We start from the raw sequence: 19,970 nt of genomic DNA, 5'->3' as shown, positions 1-19,970 counted from the left end.
GTTAATTTTACATAAAATTCATGAATAAACAGAATATAGTTTTTGCAGTTAATTTCCGAGCATTCAAGAAGCTCGACACCATCCAGGACAAAGCAGCCCGCTTGATTGGCTCCCCATCCACCACCCTAAACATTCACTCCCTTCACCACTGGCGCACAGTGGCTGCAGTGTGTACCATCCACAGGATGCACTGAGCAACTCGCCAAGGCTTCTTCGACAGCACCTCCAAACCCGTGACCTCTACCACCTAGAAGGACAAGAGCAGCTGGTACATGGGAACAACACCGCCTGCACGTTCCCCTCCAAGTCACACACCATCCCGACTTGAAAATATATCGCCGTTCCTTCATCGTCGCTGGGTCAAAATCCTGGAACTCCCTTCCTAACAGAACTGTGGGAGAACCTTCACCACACGGACTGCAGCGGTTCAAGAAGGCGGCTCACCACCACCTTCTCAAGGGCAATTAGGGATGGGCAATAAATGCTGGCCTCACCAGCGACGCCCACATCCCATGAACGAATTTTAAAAAAATTCTTCATTCTATGAAACAACAAAAGTGCTGACTCTCTGGGCAGAAACTCACAGTCAAACTATCTGGTTCCATCTTCTGCTGTTACAAATAGTGCACATTCATACAACCAGTCTGGTGTCTTTCTGTGAGGGGAAGAATTCTTTACCCTGCCTCAATTCTGCATACAAAAGCCTTTTCTGATTTGATTAACGCACCAACGCTGATTGAAAGCAAAGGAGACCATTTTAGTTGATGACCAAAAAAATTTACTTAATGATATAAACAAAAAGAAAAACACTGCAGATGCTGGAATTCTGAAAACAAAAAAACAGAAAAAGCTGGAAAAACTCAGAATTGGTGGAGAAACAGAACTCAGTCAGTTGACATTTCAATCTTCAGTCCCTTCCTCAGAACTAGAAGATATTACAAATCAACAGCATTTAAAAAGGAACGGAACAAGGTAAAACAGGGAAGGGGGAAATAAAACACATCCATTGTTTAATGTCTGCTGGTTGGCATGAAGTCAAAAAATGCTGTATTCGTCTGAGAATTAACCCTTTGTCAGCTGAATTGATCCTTACAGCAATATTTGTCATTTTAAAATAGAATAATTTATAGGGCATACAGGTAAACCTCTCAAAATGTTAGATAGATCTAATTTCATGTATTACATTTCACCGACTAAAATCCAAAGGATTGTAAATATTCTAAATGTACAATTAAAACAAAGAAACCACTGAATAGCTACAACCAATAAATGACAATTGGAAACAACAAAAAAGTGAAGTTGCACAAATCATATATGTCAGTGCAGATTTCACATTTTCTGAAAGATTGCGGTGGATTCCACCAATAATAAAATATCTAAAATCACAAAGCACCTATCCATAGCCTGAACCTGATCCAACCTTTTGTCTAACTTATTCTCCTAAAAAAAACTGTTCAGCTTTATTATTAGGTTCATGTACATTTTATATCTAATATATTAAAAATCTTGTGTTTGTGTGCACTTCTTGTGGCAACATTTCACATTACAATTTCCTATGTCCAAACATATAATGGAAACTGCTGATATAAATTTGTTACACTCTGACTACACCTCCCGTCAGTGGGGTCATGGTAGAGTTTCAGTTTTGCATCTCCTAGCTGCTCAGCAGAGAAACTCCAATAATGTAACCAATTCTACTTCCCTGTTTCACAAATTGCCAGATGACTGTAAAATGGGGACTGAATTATTATTGCATATCCTGGTCCAATTAGCCCCTACCCTTTAAACCCATCACCTAAAGTCTTCACAAGAGAAATGTCACAAGAGATTGATTGTACGGGGAGCGGGCAGGAAATTGGACATGAATTTAGATTTGAGGTTAGGATCAGATCAGCCATGATCTTACTGAATGGCGGAGCAGGCTCGAGGGGCCGATTGGCCTACTCCTGCTCCTAATTCTTATGTTCTTATTAGTATTTATTTATATACACACACAAATTCTAAGATAATGGGCTTCATGGAAGTGATAAGGAAGGAATTAATTCCATCGCCACTTAGTAAAGCACAATTTGTTGAAGGAGATGATTTTCCTCGTGTACCTATTCTTACTACTTGTTTATTTCCCGTAGCGTGCATGCAGTAAGTCAGAGAATATAGTCTCGATTTTTCACATGCCTTTTTCTCTTTGACACCAGTCTCTCTCTCTCTCTCTCCCCTTTGTAATAAACTGGATAGCCCGGTGAAGGGTAGAATACTAGAGCCTGGTCTTCAGTTGCTTCCAAGCCTTTATTCACAGAGATCCAGATGATACCCACACCACACCCTAAATCAGCTCTCTTATAAATGGATACAAGAGAGTTCCCAATTGATATGCACCACCTTTTTTTTTTTATTTGTTCACGGGATGTGGGCATCACTGGCGAGGCCATCATTTATTGCCCATCCCTAATTGCCCTTGAGAAGGTGGTGGTGAGCCGCCTTCTTGAACCGCTGCAGTCCGTGTGGTGAAGGTTCTCTCACAGTGCTGTTAGGAAGGGAGTTCCAGGATTTTGACCCAGTGACGATGAAGGAACGGCGATATATTTCCAAGTCGGGATGGTATGTGACTTGGAGGGGAACATGCAGGTAGTGTTGTTCCCATGTGCCTACTGCCCTTGTCCTTTGAGGTGGTAGAGGTCGGGGTTTGGGAGGTGCTGTCGAAGAAGCCTTGGCGAGTTGCTGCAGTGCATCCTGTAGATGGTACACATTGCAGCCACGGTGCGCCGGTGGTGAAGGGAGATTAGACTCTCGCTTGTTGGAGATGGTCATTGCCTGACACTTATCTGGCGCGAATGTTACTTGCCACTTATGAGCCCAAGCCTGGATGTTGTCCCGATCTTGCTGCACGCGGGCACAGACTGCTTCATTATCTGAGGGGTTGCGAGTGGAACTGAACACTGTGCAATCATCAGCGAACATCCCCATTTCTGGCCTTGTGATGGAGGGAAGGTCATTGATGAAGCAGCTGAAAATGGTTGGGCCTAGGACACTGCCCTGCAGCAATGTCCTGGGGCTGAGATGATTGGCCTCCAACAACCACTAACATCTTCCTTTGTGCAAAGTATGACTCCAGCCACTGGAGAATTTTCTCCGATTCCCACTGACTTGAATTTTACTAGGGCTCCTTGGTGCCACACTCGGTCAAATGCTGCCTTGATGTCAAGGGCAGTCACTCTCACCTCACCTCTGGAATTCAGCTCTTTTGTCCCTGTTTGGACTAAGGCTGTAATGAGGTCTGGAGCCGAGTGGTCCTGGCGGAACCCAAACTGGGTATCGGTGAGCAGGTTATTGGTGAGTAAGTGCCACTTGATAGCACTGTCAACGACACCTTCCATCACTTTGCTGATGATTGAGAGTAGACTGATGGGGCAGTAATTGGCAGGATTGGATTTGTCCTGCTTTTTGTGGACAGGACAAACCTGGGCAATTTTCCACATTGTCGGGTATACAATTAAGACTAATTGATATAAATCACATGGATACAATTAACACCGCTCAGCTTAATATATATTCTGAAGTTTATAGAACACAAAATAAATGGTATAAGATGTATGCATTCAGTACACTATGATTTATTTTCCTATTTTCTCTCTCACATACGCACGCAAAGACACAGCCGCTTTCAAAACAATACTCAATAAACTTTAATAAAGCTTTTGAAATTTGTTTTCTAGCTTTTGTTCAAATAATTTTGTAAAACAACCATGCAGATACTGCTCAAAGCAACAATAAAAAAATCCATCAGTACAGCTGATTACAAACATACGAACAATGATGGACAGGAAAAGACCCTCTGGTCCATCCAGCCTGTCCCACACAATTGTGCTTCACAATATATATGCTCTCCATCCCACCAAAAAGCCACGTAATCTCCTCGGAGAGGCGAAAAACCAGATAAAACCCAAAAGGCTGATTTGGGGAAATAAATCTGGAAATCTTGAACAGCACTGATGTATCCTCAGAAATTAGGCTCACTGCACCTCTTCAGACTACACAATCTAAATTTAGGTCACTGTACTAGGCAAAAATATCAAGTCCTTATCAAGAGCTTTTGAGAGAGATCAAGCAAAATCTTTAATGAAGGCATTAAAAGACAATTCAATGGACAAATGTAATTGTGTCACTGTGAAATATGTAATTTATTGGGTTTTTATGTTTTGTTTGGACCCTTTTTTGAATATTAAAAATTTCAGTAATTGAGAAAAAAATGCCATATTTCAGAAAGCATTTTTAATGATTTGTGGGGAAAAGTAAAGCTTTGCAGATAGAAAAGTATGCCAGCGTAAAATATTGAATACGGTATAGATAGTTGACATTGAGTTCCCATGTGCACACTGTTGTGATGTCTTTGGCCTGTTCGCTTGCAAGTTCTTAGTTTAATTCAGTTATGTGTAATATCAAATTCCAATAAAATCATAACTAAGAAAAAAAATGCACTTAACTTTGTTACTTTTTTTTTGAAGAGTAGGAAATGCAATTAAGATTACTTGGGTGATGGGGATGAGCCTTTGGAGCATGAAATGAAAATCAATCAACAGTTGAAGAATCACTGTAGCTAAATTGGTTTGGAATTATTGCTTCACTGGTTATTGCAGTAGGAGTCTAGCACTAAATCTCTTCCTCAAAGACTGCATAAATTAAGCATTTCAGCACATTTGTGTACTAACTAGTAAGGAGCCACTTTCCCTGACAGATATCAAATTAATATTGCTCTCATGCACCATCCAGTGAGGAGCATCAGATGTTACAAAACTGGATAGCCAGGTGGTGAAGGATAGACTACTAGAGCTTAGTCATCCGTTACTTCAAGCCTTTGTTCACAGAGATCCACATTATCACCACCACACCCTTGATCAGCTCTGATAAATGGATACGAGAGTTCGTAATTGATACGCACCACCTGAATACAATTAATACTAATTGATATAAATCACATGGATACAATTAACATCAGAGGCTTAGGAAAAGGTCACTTTTAGCCTCTCAGTTGAGAAATGGATCAGGATGAATCTGAAGAGGAGTAAAACTAAGTTAATCTGGGGAAATGGGTTTGAGAAAGTCTTAATTAAATTGCATAAGGTGGATGAAGAATCAGGACCACCCAGCAAATGTATGTATTTAAATATCGAATCATAGAATCATACAGCCAGAAAGAGGCCATTTGGCCCATCATGCCTGTGCGGGCTTTTTGAAAGAGCTATCCAATTAATCCCATTCCTCTGCTCTTTCCCCATAGCCCTGCAAATTTTTCCCTTCAAGTATTTATCCAATTCCCTTTTGAAAGTTATTATTGAATCTGCTTCCACCACCCTTTCAGGCAGTGCATTCCAGATCATCATAACTTGCTGTGTAAAAAGTGTTTTCCTCATGTCGCCTCTGGTTATTTTGCCAATTACCTTAAATCTGTGACCTCTGGTTACCAACCCTTCTGCCACTGGAAAAAGTTTCTCCTTATTTACTCTATCAAAACCATTCATGATTGGACAGAATACTGCAGCTGGGGCCTAACCAGTGTTTTATAAAGATTTAGCATAACTTCCTTGCTTTTGTACTCTGTGCCTCTATTTATAAAGCCACGGATCCCGTATGCCTTTTTAACAGCCTTCTCAACTTGTCCTGCCATCTTCAAAGACTTGTGTATGTACACCCCCGGGTCTCTCTGTTCCTGCTCCCCCTTTAAAATTATACCATTTAATTTAGATTGCCTCTCCTCATTCTTTCTACCAAAATGAACCACTTCACACTTTTCTGCATTAAATTTCATCTGCCATGTGTCTGCCCATTTCACCAGTCTATGCCCTTCTGAAGTCTGTTACTATTCTCCTCATTGTTTACTACATTTTCAAGTTTTGTGTCATTTGCAAACTTTGAAATTAGGCTCCGTATACCCAAGTCCAGGTCATTAATATATATCAAAAAGAGCAGTGGTCCCAACACCAACCCTTAGGGGACACCACTGCACACTTCCCTCCAGTCTGAAAAACAACCATTCACCACTACTTCTGCTTTCTGTCCCTTAATCAATTTCATGTCCAAGCAGCCACTGCCCCTTTAATCCCATGGGTTTCAATTTTGCTAACAAGTCTATTATGTGGTACTTTATCAAACGCCTTTTGAAAGTATGCAGAATTTTAATCCTTGTTCCGATTATCAAAACCAAAGTTAGAGGAAATACTCAGTTGCTCTTAATTGTTAGAATAGTAAGCATGCATGGATTGCCTTACAATGATTATAAATTCTTTTCAAAGTCAACAATATGCTTCTTAAAGTTACAACTTATACCTTGAGTTTACGAACAGCATCCTTCACAATTTCTGTACCCTTTGGTTGTTCAACTTCAGCATTGCCAAGAAACTGAAAGATATAATTGTAATTATTGAACAAATGTGTGTGCAACATTCAGCTTCAAATTATCAGACTACATTTCTGCCTCAGTAGGGCAATTCAAGATCAATCATCCTCTGAGTGGAATGACAGAGGTAGCAGTTCTCTACTGAAATTCTTATAACAAATCCAAGTACAAAAAAATGCTTTAATACAGCATTCAGAATAGGACGTCTTTGTTATAAATTGTTAACCTATATATAAAGTACAATTCAAATACACAGAACGAAACTCCAAAAGTTCCAAATATTGTAATTGGTTCTTTTGTCTAAGTATCCAATTATCGGAAGCATTGTAGGCTATTGATTTTTCTCCGATGAAAGGGTTTGATGGAAACCAAACCTCAAACCACATGCAATTCATGTGATTTCCCTCTTAGCATTTCACCCCGTCATATTGCTACATCAAAATGAAAATGTAAGTGATAATTGCTGGATTTGTCCATACGTTTCTATATATATATATATCTATATATATCTATCTATATCTATATCTATCTATATCTCTTTAAAAAAGTTTGCACATGTTTAAAAATCAGAGTACCATGTTAAGTAGAAAGCAGCAGGTTCTATTGACATTGTTAAATGAGTCATTAAATTATAGCTCCTGGAATACCATGCATGCATTTATGTATGCAAAAATGCCAGTAGTAATTTTAATATGTTAAAAAAAAGTGGTAAGAATATACTGGAGAGAATGAGCAGAAACAGTAGTAAAACATTCCCTAGGCATTGCTGGTACTTGTCCTCACCCAGGGATTTTCCTATGTATTTGCGCTCAGACACACGTGTAATCAGGGCTTACAGCAAATACACGGTGTAAAAGATCAAACAAACTCGGCTGCATGCGTGTTACATACGTAATTACGCTACGCCTGAATTTCCTTTAACCTTTACGCCAGTCTAACAATCCCTACACCTGAACGCATCTTGGTTCATTATAATAGCTCCACTCCCAGGCTAAGAAGCGTACACGTGAATTTCCTACAATTACACAGGTTAAAAACGGGTGCAAAATTAAGCCCAGGGTTTTAGGTGCAGCAGGAGACAGAGTCATTTTTCTGATGTTTTATTGCAACTTTTTAAGCAATTTCTTTTTATTTATCCTCACTGAGACCTGTACTATATTTTCTGTTTCTTAGAATGTAATTTTATGCATCAGTAAGTGACGTTAAAATTGAAAAGCTTCCCCATTGCAGGTTCTTAAACATCCCAGGCCTAATGTGCATGAATGATGGTTAAATGGTGTGAATTCTGTACTTTCCTCAGGCCCCAATTGTTTACACTGATATCCGTTTGCTTATGGTGATTTTTACGTTCTGGTGATGCTAATGAGATTGGCAGGAAATTCAGTCGTAAATCAACATCAGCAAAATGGGCATAATTTTGCATGTGACCTCTTGACTGCACCCACAGGAAATTCCAACCCCCCACTCCCCACCTCCACAATGGTAGCAACTCAAGCTGGGCTCCAGTTTCACAGGCATCAGTGACCTTCTGGTTCCTTGCCCATGTAACCATTCTTCACGTGAGCCTAGACAGTGCATCTTGGTAGATTGTTTAATCATGGACAGCATGACTACCAAGCTTGATCCTGTTCTTACTTGACGGCAACTGGGGCCACTAATTAATTAACAGCAGCAAGAGTTATAACCAATCTTTTTTCTTCAGTTGTTGAGGCACTGAAAGCGGTCTGAGTGACTTAATGAAGTGGATTTCCCCCCAAAGTTGACTTTGGGCAGATGGCCGGCGGAATGTGCTGGGCAGCCATGCGGTAGTCCAGGCGGGAGGCGTGGTCCATTTTGAGGGCCGGGCCTTATTAGCATAGGGACGGCGGGTTACGGCTGGAGGTCAAGTGCCTCGGGGCAGCCCGCCAGTTCTGGGCCACTGCAATATCGGACATAAGAAAATAAGAAATAGGAGCAGCAGTAAGCCATCCGGCCCCTCGAGCCTGCTCCGCCATTCAACAAGATCATGGCTGATCTTCTACCTCAACGCCATTTTCCTGCACCATCCCCATATCCCTTGATTCCTTTAATATATAGAAATCTATCGATCTCTGTTTTGAATGTACTCAATGACTGAGCCTCCACAGCTCTCTCGGGTAGAGAATTCCAAAGATTCACCACCCTCTGAGTGAAGAAATTTCTCTTCATCTCAGTCCTAAATGGCCTATCCCTTATTCTGAGACTGTGACCCCTGGTTCTAGACTCCCCAGCCAGGGAAACATCCTCCATGCATCTACCCTGTTGAGCCCTGTAGGAATTTTGTATGTTTCATTCTTCTAAACTCCAGAGAATTCAGGCCTAGCCTACTCAATCTCTCCTTATACGACAATCCCGCCATCCCAGGAATCAGTCTGGTGAACCTTCGTTGCACTCCCTCTTTGGCAAGTATATCCTTTCTTAGGTAAGGAGACCAAAATTGTACACAATACTCCAGGTGCAGTCTCACCAAGGCCCTATATAATTGCAGTAAGGCATCTTTACCCCTGAACTCAAATCCTCTTGTAATAAAGGCCAACATACCACTTGCCTTCCTAATTGCTTGCTGCACCTGCAGGTTAACTTTCAGTGACTCATGTACAAGGACACCCAGGTCCCTTTGAACATCAACATTTCCCAATCTCTCACCATTTAAAAAATACTCTGCATTTCTGTTTTTCCTACCAAAATGGATAACTTCACATTTTTCCATATTATATTCCATCTGCCATGTTCTTGCCCACTCACTTAGCCTGTCTATATCCCCTTGAAGCCTCTTTACATCTTCTTCACAACTCACATTCCCACCCAAGTTTGTGTCATCAGCAAACTTGGGAATATTACATTTGGTCCCCTCATCCAAATCACTGATGTAGATTGTGAATAGCTGGGGCCCAAGCACCGATCACTGCGGTACCCCACTAGTCAGTCTGCCAACCTGAAAACAACCCGTTTATTCCTAGTCTCTGTTTTCTGTCTGTTAACCAATTCTCAATTCATGCCAGTATATTACCCCCAATTCCATGTATTCTAACTTTGTTCACCAACATCCTGTGTGGGACCTTATCGAAAAGCCTCCTGAAAATCCAAATACACCACATCCATTGGTTCCCCCTTATCTATTCTACTAGTTACGTCCTCAAAGAACTCCAATAGGTTTGTCAAACATGATTTCCCTTTCATAAATCCATGTTGCCTCTGCCAAATCCTATTATTATTTTCTAAGTATCCTGTTATCACATCCTTTATAATAGATTCTAGCATTTTCCCTACTACTGATGTCAGGCTAACAGGTCTGTAGTTCCCTGTTTTCTCTCTCCCTCTTTTCTTAAATAGTGGGGTTACATTTGCTACCCTCCAATCTGCAGGAGCCGTTCCAGAATCTATAGAATTTTGGAAGATGACAACCAATGCATTCACTATATCTATAGCCTCCTCTTTCAAAACCCTGGGATGTAGATCATCAGGTACTTGGGATTTATCGACTTTCAGTCCCATTAATTTCTCTAATACTATTTTTTTTTTTACTAATGCTAATTTCTTTCAGTTTCCTCATTCATGCCAGACCCTTGGTTCTTTAGTATTTCTGGGAAGTTTTCTGTGTCTTCTTCTGTGAAGACAGACACAAAGTATTTGTTTAATTTCCCTGCCATTTCCTTATTCCCCATTATAAATCCTCTGTCTGTAAGGGATGGCTCGACTGGCCTCCGGGCTGGAAGAAGGTAGATCCATGGGGGAGAAAGAGTGAGCTGGAGTGTCCGTGGTCCAGGTTGGTTTTGTGGAGCCTGCAAGAGAACTCCTACTCCTCCCGGCCCCACAAAAATAAAGAGGATCTTACCTTGGGTACGCTCTTTGGCTGGGCTGCCAGCTGATTCTGGCCAGAGCATTCACGGCACACTTTGGATAGTTCAGTCCAAAAATGGCAATTGGGGTCCTCTATGTCAACATTTTTTAAGGGCCTTCGGCTGCCCAGCAATAGGCCCGGGAAACATTGCAACAGCCATAAAGATGGCAGCAATGGGTTGGTAGGTCATTGCCCACCATTTCCAGGGCACTACTGCCCCATTTCTGCAGAGGGGGAGGCCTGAAACGTCACTCCTATATCACAGTAGGTAGTGCATTTATTCCTTATTGATCTGATTTTTATTTATTTTTTAGGCCCCTGGAGCACTTTATTGTGCATTTTAAAATAAAATACAAGTTTATACAGGCAACACTGGGACTATTTGGCATACAAGGAAAACAGAATGCTAATATTTAACTCCAACAAAAAAAAACTGACCTTGTGTGCATTTTTATCTGTGGATGTGTAAAGAGTTTATTTTTTAACATTTAATTAATAAAGTTTATTTTTTAACATTTTTTTTGTTAAAACTATGACTGTTTCATGTTCAAAATCAAAACAATTCCTCATCGTCCTTGAGATTATAAACACCAGTCAAAATTGTCCCCCACGAGGAAAAGTTAATATTTGCATGTTGTAGAAAGAAAAGCTCACCAATTACAGTAAACCTTTGACGATTTAGTGGGAGATTTATTAACCAATATTTGCATCATGTTGATTATACAAAACAGATTATTCAACAAACCTTTATTCTGAATAGTAAACACCTACAGCTATATTTTACAACTATTCAGACGCTAAGCTGAGGCACTGGAAAAAAGTAATCATAATACATTGCAACCATTAATACCTCATCAATCGTACTACGAAATGTCATTAGCAATGCAAAACAAACACATCAATCAATTTCTGCTCTTTCTCTATGCAAATGCTCCTCCTTGATATAATTCTCTATGGTTTTCCAAACACCAACACCAAATAAAATAAGGTAAATCAATGAGTAGGGTGACAGGACTATTCCAGAGCTTTATGCACTGAAAAATAGTTTTTTTTTTAAGAAAGTGAGAAGCTCAAGGGGAGTGGGAAAGAGAAAGAAAGAACAGACTTGCATTTATATAGCACTTTATGTTTCAGAAACATCTTAAACTGCTTCACACTTACATACTTATAAAGTTTTGAAGTGCAGTATCTACTGATGTGTAGGCAATTCTAGAGCCATTTTCATAGAATCATAGAATGGTTACAGCAAAGAAGGAGGCCATTCGGCCCGTGCCGGCTCTCTGCAAGAGCAATCAAACTAGTCCCACTTCCCCGCCTTTTCCCCGTAGCCCTGCAAATTTTTTCCCTTCAAGTACTTATCCAATTCACTTTTGAAAGCCACGATTGAATCTGCCTCCACCACCCCCTCAGGCGGTGTATTCGAGATCATAACCACTCACTGCATCAATAAGATTTTCTTTATGTCACCTTTGGTTCTTTTGCCAATCCTGCCACATCCAGTCGTGAATGGTGGTGGACAATTAAACAACTAACGGGAGGAGGAGGCTCTGCAAACATCCCCATCCTCAATGATGGTGGAGTCCAGCACGTGAGTGCAAAAGACAAGGCTGAAGCGTTTACAACCATCTTCAGCCAGAAGTGCCGAGTGGATAATCCATCTCAGCCTCCTCCCGATATCCCCACCATCACGGAAGCCAGTCTTCGGCCAATTCGATTCACTCCACGTGATATCAAGAAACGGCTGAGTGCACTGGATACAGCAAAGGCTATGGGCCCCGACAACATCCCAGCTGTAGTGCTGAAGACTTGTGCTCCAGAACTAGCTGCGCCTCTAGCCAAGCTGTTCCAGTGCAGCTACAACATTGGCATCTACCCGGCAATGTGGAAAATTGCCCAGGTATGTCCTGTCCACAAAAAGCAGGATAAATCCAATCCAGCCAATTACCGCCCCATCAGTCTACTCTCAATCATCAGCAAAGTGATGGAAGGCGTCGTCGACAGTGCTATCAAACAGCACTTACTCACCAATAACCTGCTCACCGATGCTCAGTTTGGGTTCCGCCAGGACCACTCGGCTCCAGACCTCATTACAGCCTTGGTCCAAACAAGGACAAAAGAGCTGAATTCCAGAGGTGAGGTGAGAGTGACTGCCCTTGACATCAAGGCAGCATTTGACCAAGTGTGGCACCAAGGAACCCTAGTAAAATTGAAGTCAATGGGAATCGGGGGGAAAACTCTCCAGTGGCTGGAGTCATACCTAGCGCAAAGGAAGATGGTAGTGGTTGTTGGAGGCCAATCATCCCCCACCATCAACAACCTGGGGGTCACCATTGACCAGAAACTTAACTGGACCAGCCATATAAATACTGTGGCTACGAGAGCAGGTCAGAGGCTGGGTATTCTGCGGCGAGTGACTCACCATCTGACTCCCCAAAGCCTTTCCACCATCTACAAGGCATAAGTCAGAAGTGTGATGGAATACTCTCCACTTGCTTGGATGAGTGCAGCTCCAACACTCAAGAAGCTCGACACCGTCCAAGATAAAGCAGCCCGCTTGATTGGCACTCCATCCACCACCCTAAACATTCACTCCCTTCACCACCGGCACACTGTGGCTGCAGTGTGTACCATCCACAGGATGCACTGCAGCAACTCGCCAAGGCTTCTTCGACAGCACCTCCCAAACCCGCGACCTCTACCACGAAAAGGACAAGAGCAGCAGGCACATGGGAACAACACCACCTGCACGTTCCCCTCCAAGTCACACACCATCCCGACTTGGAAATATATCGCTGTTCCTTCATCGTTGCTGGGTCAAAATCCTGGAACTCCCTTCCTAACAGCACTGTGGGAGAACCGTCACCATACGGACTGCAGCGGTTCAAGAAGGCGGCTCACCACCACCTTCTCAAGGGCAATTAGGGATGGGCAATAAATGCCGGCCTCGCCAGCAACGCCCACATCCCATGAACGAATAAATTTTTTTAAAATCACCTTAAATCCGTTTTCTCTGTTTCTTGACCCTTCTGCCAATTGGAACAGTGTCTCTCTATCGACTCTGTCTGGACCCCTCATGATTTAGAACACCTCTTTCAAATCTCCTCTCAACCTTCTCTGCTCTAAGCAGAAAAACCCCAGTTTCTCCAGCCTATCCATGTAACTATTCTAGTAAATCTTTTCTGCACCCTCTCCAAGGCCTTCACATCCTTCCTAAAAAGTGTGGTTCCTAGAATTGGACATAATACTCTAGTTGTGGCCGAAACAGTGTTTTATAAAGGTTCATCATAACTTCCTTGCTTTTGTATTCTATGCCTCTATTTATAAAGCCCAGGATCCCATGTGCTTTTTAAACCGCTTTCTCAACCTGCCCTGCCACCTTCAATGATTTGTGCACATATAGCCCCAGGTTTCTCTGTTCCTTTACACAGAAAGATCACACAAAAAGCAATGAGATGAATGACCATAATTTGTCTTTAGAGGTTTTGGTTGAGGAAGGAATGTTGAGGAGAACACTGGGAGAACTCATTGCTCCTATTTGAATAGTGGTTCAGGTAGCCGACCTTAAGCAGGCTTATCTGAAGGATATTATCCAGATTTTTAAAACGCTAAGAGGAACTGACAATGTAAAGGTAAGCAGGGTATTTAACTTGGATTAAGAGTGGAAAGAGAACTGAAGCATAGAATTTTTAATCCTCCAACAAGACTAGGATTTACATTCTCCCACCCAAACAAGTGAAGTAGGCATTGAGATAAAGCAGTGAAGACTGCGTCAATTTTTTGAAAAAGAGCTAGATGAATATTTGGTTCAGGTTCTAAGGATAACTCCAGAGAGAAATGACTGATTGCTCTGTGGAATATATTTGTTTCAGAGCTGCTTAATTGAAGCCAATTATACTATAAAGCTGGTATAGGCATACCATCTACAAAGATAATATGGGCATATTATGTTGAAGTATGTTACTGACATAAAAATATGACCAGCTTGTATTTTAATTACAAAAATTGCAGAGTGCTCTTAAAAGTTATCAATATTATTGCAAGAAATGACTAACTCTTTATATGTCCAAAGTAATTACTATCCTACTGCTGTAAAAATGTTGAATAGCATGTGCCTGTGCTTGTACCTGCTAGGCATTTCTGTTAAGGTAAGTGTAAAAAGAGGAAATGCCATTTTCTCCATCAAGTTTGCTACTTTCACAGATAATGTACCCTTACCCTGTCGTGGATTCTTTGGCACTTATTTTAATCTTTTCAGGAAAAGTTCTTCAAACATTCTGCCTGAATTGTTGATGGTAATCGAGCAAAAGTCCAGATTATCTAACCAGCTTCAGAACTCCACAATCTTATCCCAGCTGTCAGCTTTCTACAGATCTCACTTCCTTGCTTACAGGAACTGATGTATTCTTATGGAGCATTTCATTATCCCTGTCTGTATTTATCTAGTCTTTTTTTGCAAGGAATTAATTGATACTTCAGTAATGGCTTTTGCTGGGAATCTGTTCCAAATATTCACAATTCTGTGAGGGAGAAGAAAATTCATCTCAAGTCCCCTGGCGCTGATCTGGCTTAGTAAAACTAACTCAGCACATACACGGGATCAAAGCTGGTACCTTCCTTATCCATATGATTCAGTTGCTTACCTCCTAAACTAGTGAAGCCATCAGAAGAGCCCCATGTGCTACCTATATTTCCTGCCAATTGTGCAGCCCCTTCTTTCAAACATTCCAGCCTAGATATTCAGAAGCGCCAGAATGGAGAGATCCGAAGAAGCTCGGATATTGGCCCTTGGATCTCATTACCATGAGCCCTCCGGAGAAGGCAGAGTGAAGATTGGGCCGCTACCAGCGGACGCAGCAACTGTCAGGGTACGTGAATGGCGGGGTGGGGGGGGGGGGGGGAGAAAAGAGGAACGGAGGCCTGGGATGGAAGCCTGCGTGATAAAGGATGAAATTACTTTAATAATGAGAGGATATAACGAGAGGTAAGCAGGCAGTGGAGACTTTATGGATAGAATTAAGAAATAGAAAAGGATTTAAGACTATAGTGGGAGTTGAGTACAGGCCCGATAGCAGCTGCAAAGTGGCAGAATGTATAAATGCAGAGATTAGACAAGCATGTAGCAAAGACAGTGTGGTTTTAATGGGGGATTTTAACTTTCATATAGATTGGGATAAGCAGGCGAGCTCATGTCAGAAAGGTAACGAATTTCTTGTGTTTGTTCAGGACAGCTTTCTGCAACAATATGTCCTAAAACCAACAAGGGGGCAGGCCATATTAGATTTAATAATGAGTAATGAGCTGGATTTAGTTAACAACCTAATGGTGCGTGAATACCTATCTAATAGCGATCATAATATGATTGAGTTCAACACTGTGCATGAAAGGGAGAAACTCATAACAACTACTAAGATTCTAAATTTAAGTAAGGCCGTTTTCAATGGGATGAGACAGAGACTGTCCATGGTAAACTGGGCAAATCTGTTAATGGGTAAAAGGACAGATGATCAGTAATTGTAAACAATTTTTGTGTTGATTTTGGTATTCCTTGCAAGTTTATCTTGTTCAAAAAAGAATTTAACGTGATACAGAACCAGTTTATACTCCTAAGGGGCAAGTGCTCTACTTGCCAAAAAAACAGCCATGGATGACAAAAGAGATAAGGGACAACATAAAATTAAAAGAAAAAGCATACAAAAATGCAAAAAATAGCACAGATCCTGGCGGCAGAGAGAGATACAAAGAACAGCAAAGGGTGACAAAACAGATAGTAAGGGAGTATGAAAAGAAATTTGCAAGGAATATCAAAATCAACACAAAAAATTTACAATTATATTAGGAAAAAGAGGGTGGTCAAAAGCAATGTGAGCCCCTTAAAAACTGATAATGGTGATATTGTAAATGAAAATAAGGAAATGGCGGACATTTTACATAATTACTTTACGTCAGTATTTACAGTAGTGGAAGAATGCTGGATAGCCCCAGGAAACTAATTTTGAATCAGGTACAGGGACTCACCATAATTAATGTAAGCAAATTAACAGTAATGGAGGCACTAAAGAGTGACGAATCCCCAGGACCAGATAGTTTCCATCCCAGTGTTTTAAAGGAAGTAGGTGAGAACATTGCAGAAGCCCTAACTATAATCCTCCAAAGTTCTCTTGATTCAGGAACCATTCCTTTAGAATGGAAAATTGCACATGTCACTCCACTATTTAAGAAAAGGTGAGACAGGGAAACTAGGGAATTATAGACCAGTTAGCCTAACATCTGGTGTTGGAAAATTACTAGTCTATAATTAAGGATAGAGTGACTGAACATCTTGAAAATTTTCAGCTGATCAGAGATTTATAAAGTGTCGGTCATGCCTGATGAACCTGACTAAATTTTTTTTGAAGAGGTGACTAAAGTAGTGAACAGGGGAATGTCTATGGATGTTGTTTATATGGACTTCAAGAAGATATTCGATAAAGTCCCTCATAAGAGACTGTTAGCTAAAGTTGAAGCTCATGGAATTGAGGACAAATTACTGACCGGGTTAGGAAATTGGCTGAGCAGCAGGAGACAGAGAGTAGGGATAATGGGCAGGTACTCAAATTAGCAGGATGTGACTAATGGTACCCCACAGGGATCTGTGTTGGGGTCTCAACTATTCACTGTATTTATTAACGATTTAGATGACAGGATAGAGAGCCACATATCCAAGTTTGTCAATGACACAAAGATAGGCAGCACTGTAAGCAGTGTAGATGGAAGCATAAAATTACAGAGAGATATTAATAGATTAAGTGAATGGGCAAAACTGTGGTAAATGGATTTCAATGTAGGCAAGTGTAAGGTCATCCACTTTGGATTTAAAAAGGATAGATCAGAGTACTTTCTAAATTGTGAAAAGCTCAAAACACTGAAGGCCCAAAGAGACTTAGGGGCCCATGTACATAGATCATTAAAATGCCATGGACAGATAAAGAAAATAATCAAAAAGACTAATGGAATGCTGGCCTTTATATCTAGAGGACTAGAATACAAGTTATGCTACACCTATACAAAGCCCTGGTTAGACCACACCCAGAGTACTGTGTTCAGTTCTGGGCACTGGACCTTAGGGAGGATATAATGGCCTCGGAGGGAGTGCAGTAGATTTACTAGAATGATAACTGGACTCCAAGGGTTAAATCATGAGGAGAGATTACACAAACTAGGGTTGTATTCCCTGGAATTTAGAAGACTAAGGGGTGATTTGTTCAAAGTTTTCAAGATATTAAGGGGAACTGATAGGATAGAGAGAAACCATTCCTGCTGGTTGGGGAGTCTAGGACTAGGAGACATAGCCTAAAAATGAGAGCCAGGACTTTCAGGAGTGAAGTTAGGATACACTTCTACACGCCAAGGTTGGTAGAAGTTTGGAACTCTCTTCTGCAAACGGCAGATGATGCTAGCTCAATTGTTAATTTTAAATCTGAGATTGATAGATTTTTGTTAACCAAAGGTATTAAGGGATATGGGGCTAAGGCAGGTATATGGAGTTAGGTCCGCGGTTTTAATGTGGGATCCACATTCAGGTAAGTATTTTGTACAAAATTCCCTTTTTGGTGGCGGCCTGGATTGGTCCCTTTAAGGACCGCAGGTTAGGCCGCATGTAGACCTGGTTTTCCTGAACGCAGCTGGTTGCATTTAGGGCAGCCCAATTTTTCACAGGGGGCCTCAAATATCCGTTAATCTTCTTATTTGCATATGCAAAGAGCCTAACGTTTGTTTCGGACACTGGCTCTAGATGCCTATTTTTGTGCTGATACCAATATGACGAGCGGCGCACTTTCGACTGATAATGAGCACGCGCTTCCTGCCTGCCATATCAGAGGCTTAGGCGCCCGCTTAATGCGCGAAAAACAGTTGTGGGGCCATTGAATTTCTAGGTCACCAAATCATCAGTGTGGTATCAGGAAACTTCACTGATTTCCAAATATGAATTTATCAGGACCTCCAGGCACACCAACAAGAAAAATTGAAATCAGCAGGGGAGGAAAAAATAATAATTTAATTCAATATTTCAGCCAAGTTTTGATCTTCTTTGCTGTTGAATACATCTCAAGAGACAATTCCATTGAATCTACATTGCACAGCAACGTGTTTCTAACTTATTTATCATATTTATAATGCTCTGGTGGGAATATGTGGGAATTAATAACTAGTTCACCTAATGGAGAGGTGTTCTTTGAAAATGCTTATGAACACGCAAATTATTTTATGAGGTTAAGCACAGAAATCACATTTTTAAACTATCTATATTTTGCTGGGTCTTTTTTCCTAGAAAATTTCCTACCTCCTAATATCATGATTGGCCACGTTTTTTTTCATATTTTGTACATAAAAAGTAAAAAGGTTACTTCCATCCTCTGCAAACAGGTCACATGGAGTTATAGGAAGCAATATTTCTGGTTGCTTAAAGGGTAAAGTAAGGATGCACCCTCAGTAAAGCCGAAATTTTTTTAAAAATTGTGATTCAGGCAAACTTAATGGCAGATTAACAGTATAAGGATTTTTTTTTTTAAATGTTAATTTATTAGGAAATCAATGTCCAGGAAATAAATAACGTGTTACCGATTAATAAAGCAAAGTGTTCCCTCAAAGATTTGACACATCTGAGGAGTCATGGTTTAGAAAAATCTCACCACAGCACATGACTCTCATATTTGATATCTAAAAATACTTAGATTACAAATTCTAAATGCTGCTTTACAGCAGGCAAAATTTGATCAATGAATCAGGCTGTATCTTCAGGGATAAAATTGCTCCTATGACTGCAATCCAAAAACCTGTTACTTGTATCAATCTATTTCTAGCATAAATCTCTATACATCACTAAAAGAGAACACGTACAAAGAAAATTCAACACACTGCACAAGCTGAAAGAGTACACATCCTGAATAATACTAAGTACACTGGATCAAAACAATGGGTAAAGCTAATGCTGCACAAATGAAAAAAAATCTTTCAGCCAACATCAGACTTTCAGACTTCACCTCAAATTGTAAATACACTGTTTTGGAGATACGCAATCAGCAATAGGAAGCTGTAAACAGCTAACCCTTCCCCCAACCAACTGCCAAAAACAAGTGGCTGAGAAGTTTGTTGCAACCCAGTTGCAAATGTTAAAAAACTGAAAGCAGTAAGAGAAACCAATGAAAGAACATAGTGAAAATGAAATTCCAAATTTAAAAAAGGGGTGGAAAAGAGCAAGACATGAGAAATAACTAATTCATATGGTTTGTTAGGGTAAGATCCCACGGGTCTCCAATGAATGGAGCTTTGTTAAAAGAAAAATACCTAAATGTTGGCACAGCAACAGGAGACTGAAAGCTATGAAGCCTCAAATGGCTGGCTTTCCAGATGGAAAAAAGAGACACGTCCTAAGCTATATAAATATGTATGGAGGGAAAATTATGTGGAAATAGAAGCTGCAGACTAGTGGACTAGAACAGATCATCCAAATGTTTTGAGTTAGTGTAATCCAAAAAAGAGCAATTGTAATAATCCAGTTGTTTAATTTTAATCAGTCAGGAATCAAAAGAAAACCACAAATGCTGGAAATCTGAAATAAAAATAGAAAATTCGAGAGAAATACATGGAAAGTTAATCAGATTTTGAAAAGATGAGACAGGCTAAGGTTTTGGAAATAACCTTATATCAAAACTCATCTGAAATGTTAACTCATCTTCCACT

The 19,970-nt window shown here is 40.6% G+C and overlaps 1 protein-coding gene across 4 annotated transcripts in view; it reads right to left on the bottom strand.

Moving 5' to 3' along the window:
- The window catches only part of gulp1b (GULP PTB domain containing engulfment adaptor 1b), a 376,077-nt gene that overhangs the window by 112,958 nt on the left and 243,149 nt on the right, over positions 1-19,970 (bottom strand). For all 4 annotated transcript variants that reach the window (XM_067987700.1, XM_067987702.1, XM_067987703.1 and 1 more), the window contains one exon: positions 6,322-6,393. In XM_067987700.1, the coding sequence (XP_067843801.1) occupies positions 6,322-6,393 (72 nt within the window). The remainder of the gene's footprint in view (positions 1-6,321; positions 6,394-19,970) is intronic.

The sequence above is a fragment of the Heptranchias perlo genome, chromosome 7, assembly GCF_035084215.1.
Source record: "Heptranchias perlo isolate sHepPer1 chromosome 7, sHepPer1.hap1, whole genome shotgun sequence".
In the NCBI taxonomy this organism is placed as follows: domain Eukaryota; kingdom Metazoa; phylum Chordata; class Chondrichthyes; order Hexanchiformes; family Hexanchidae; genus Heptranchias; species Heptranchias perlo.
The sequence above is the reverse complement of the archived record's forward strand: the minus strand, read 5'-3'. Positions and strand labels throughout refer to the sequence as shown.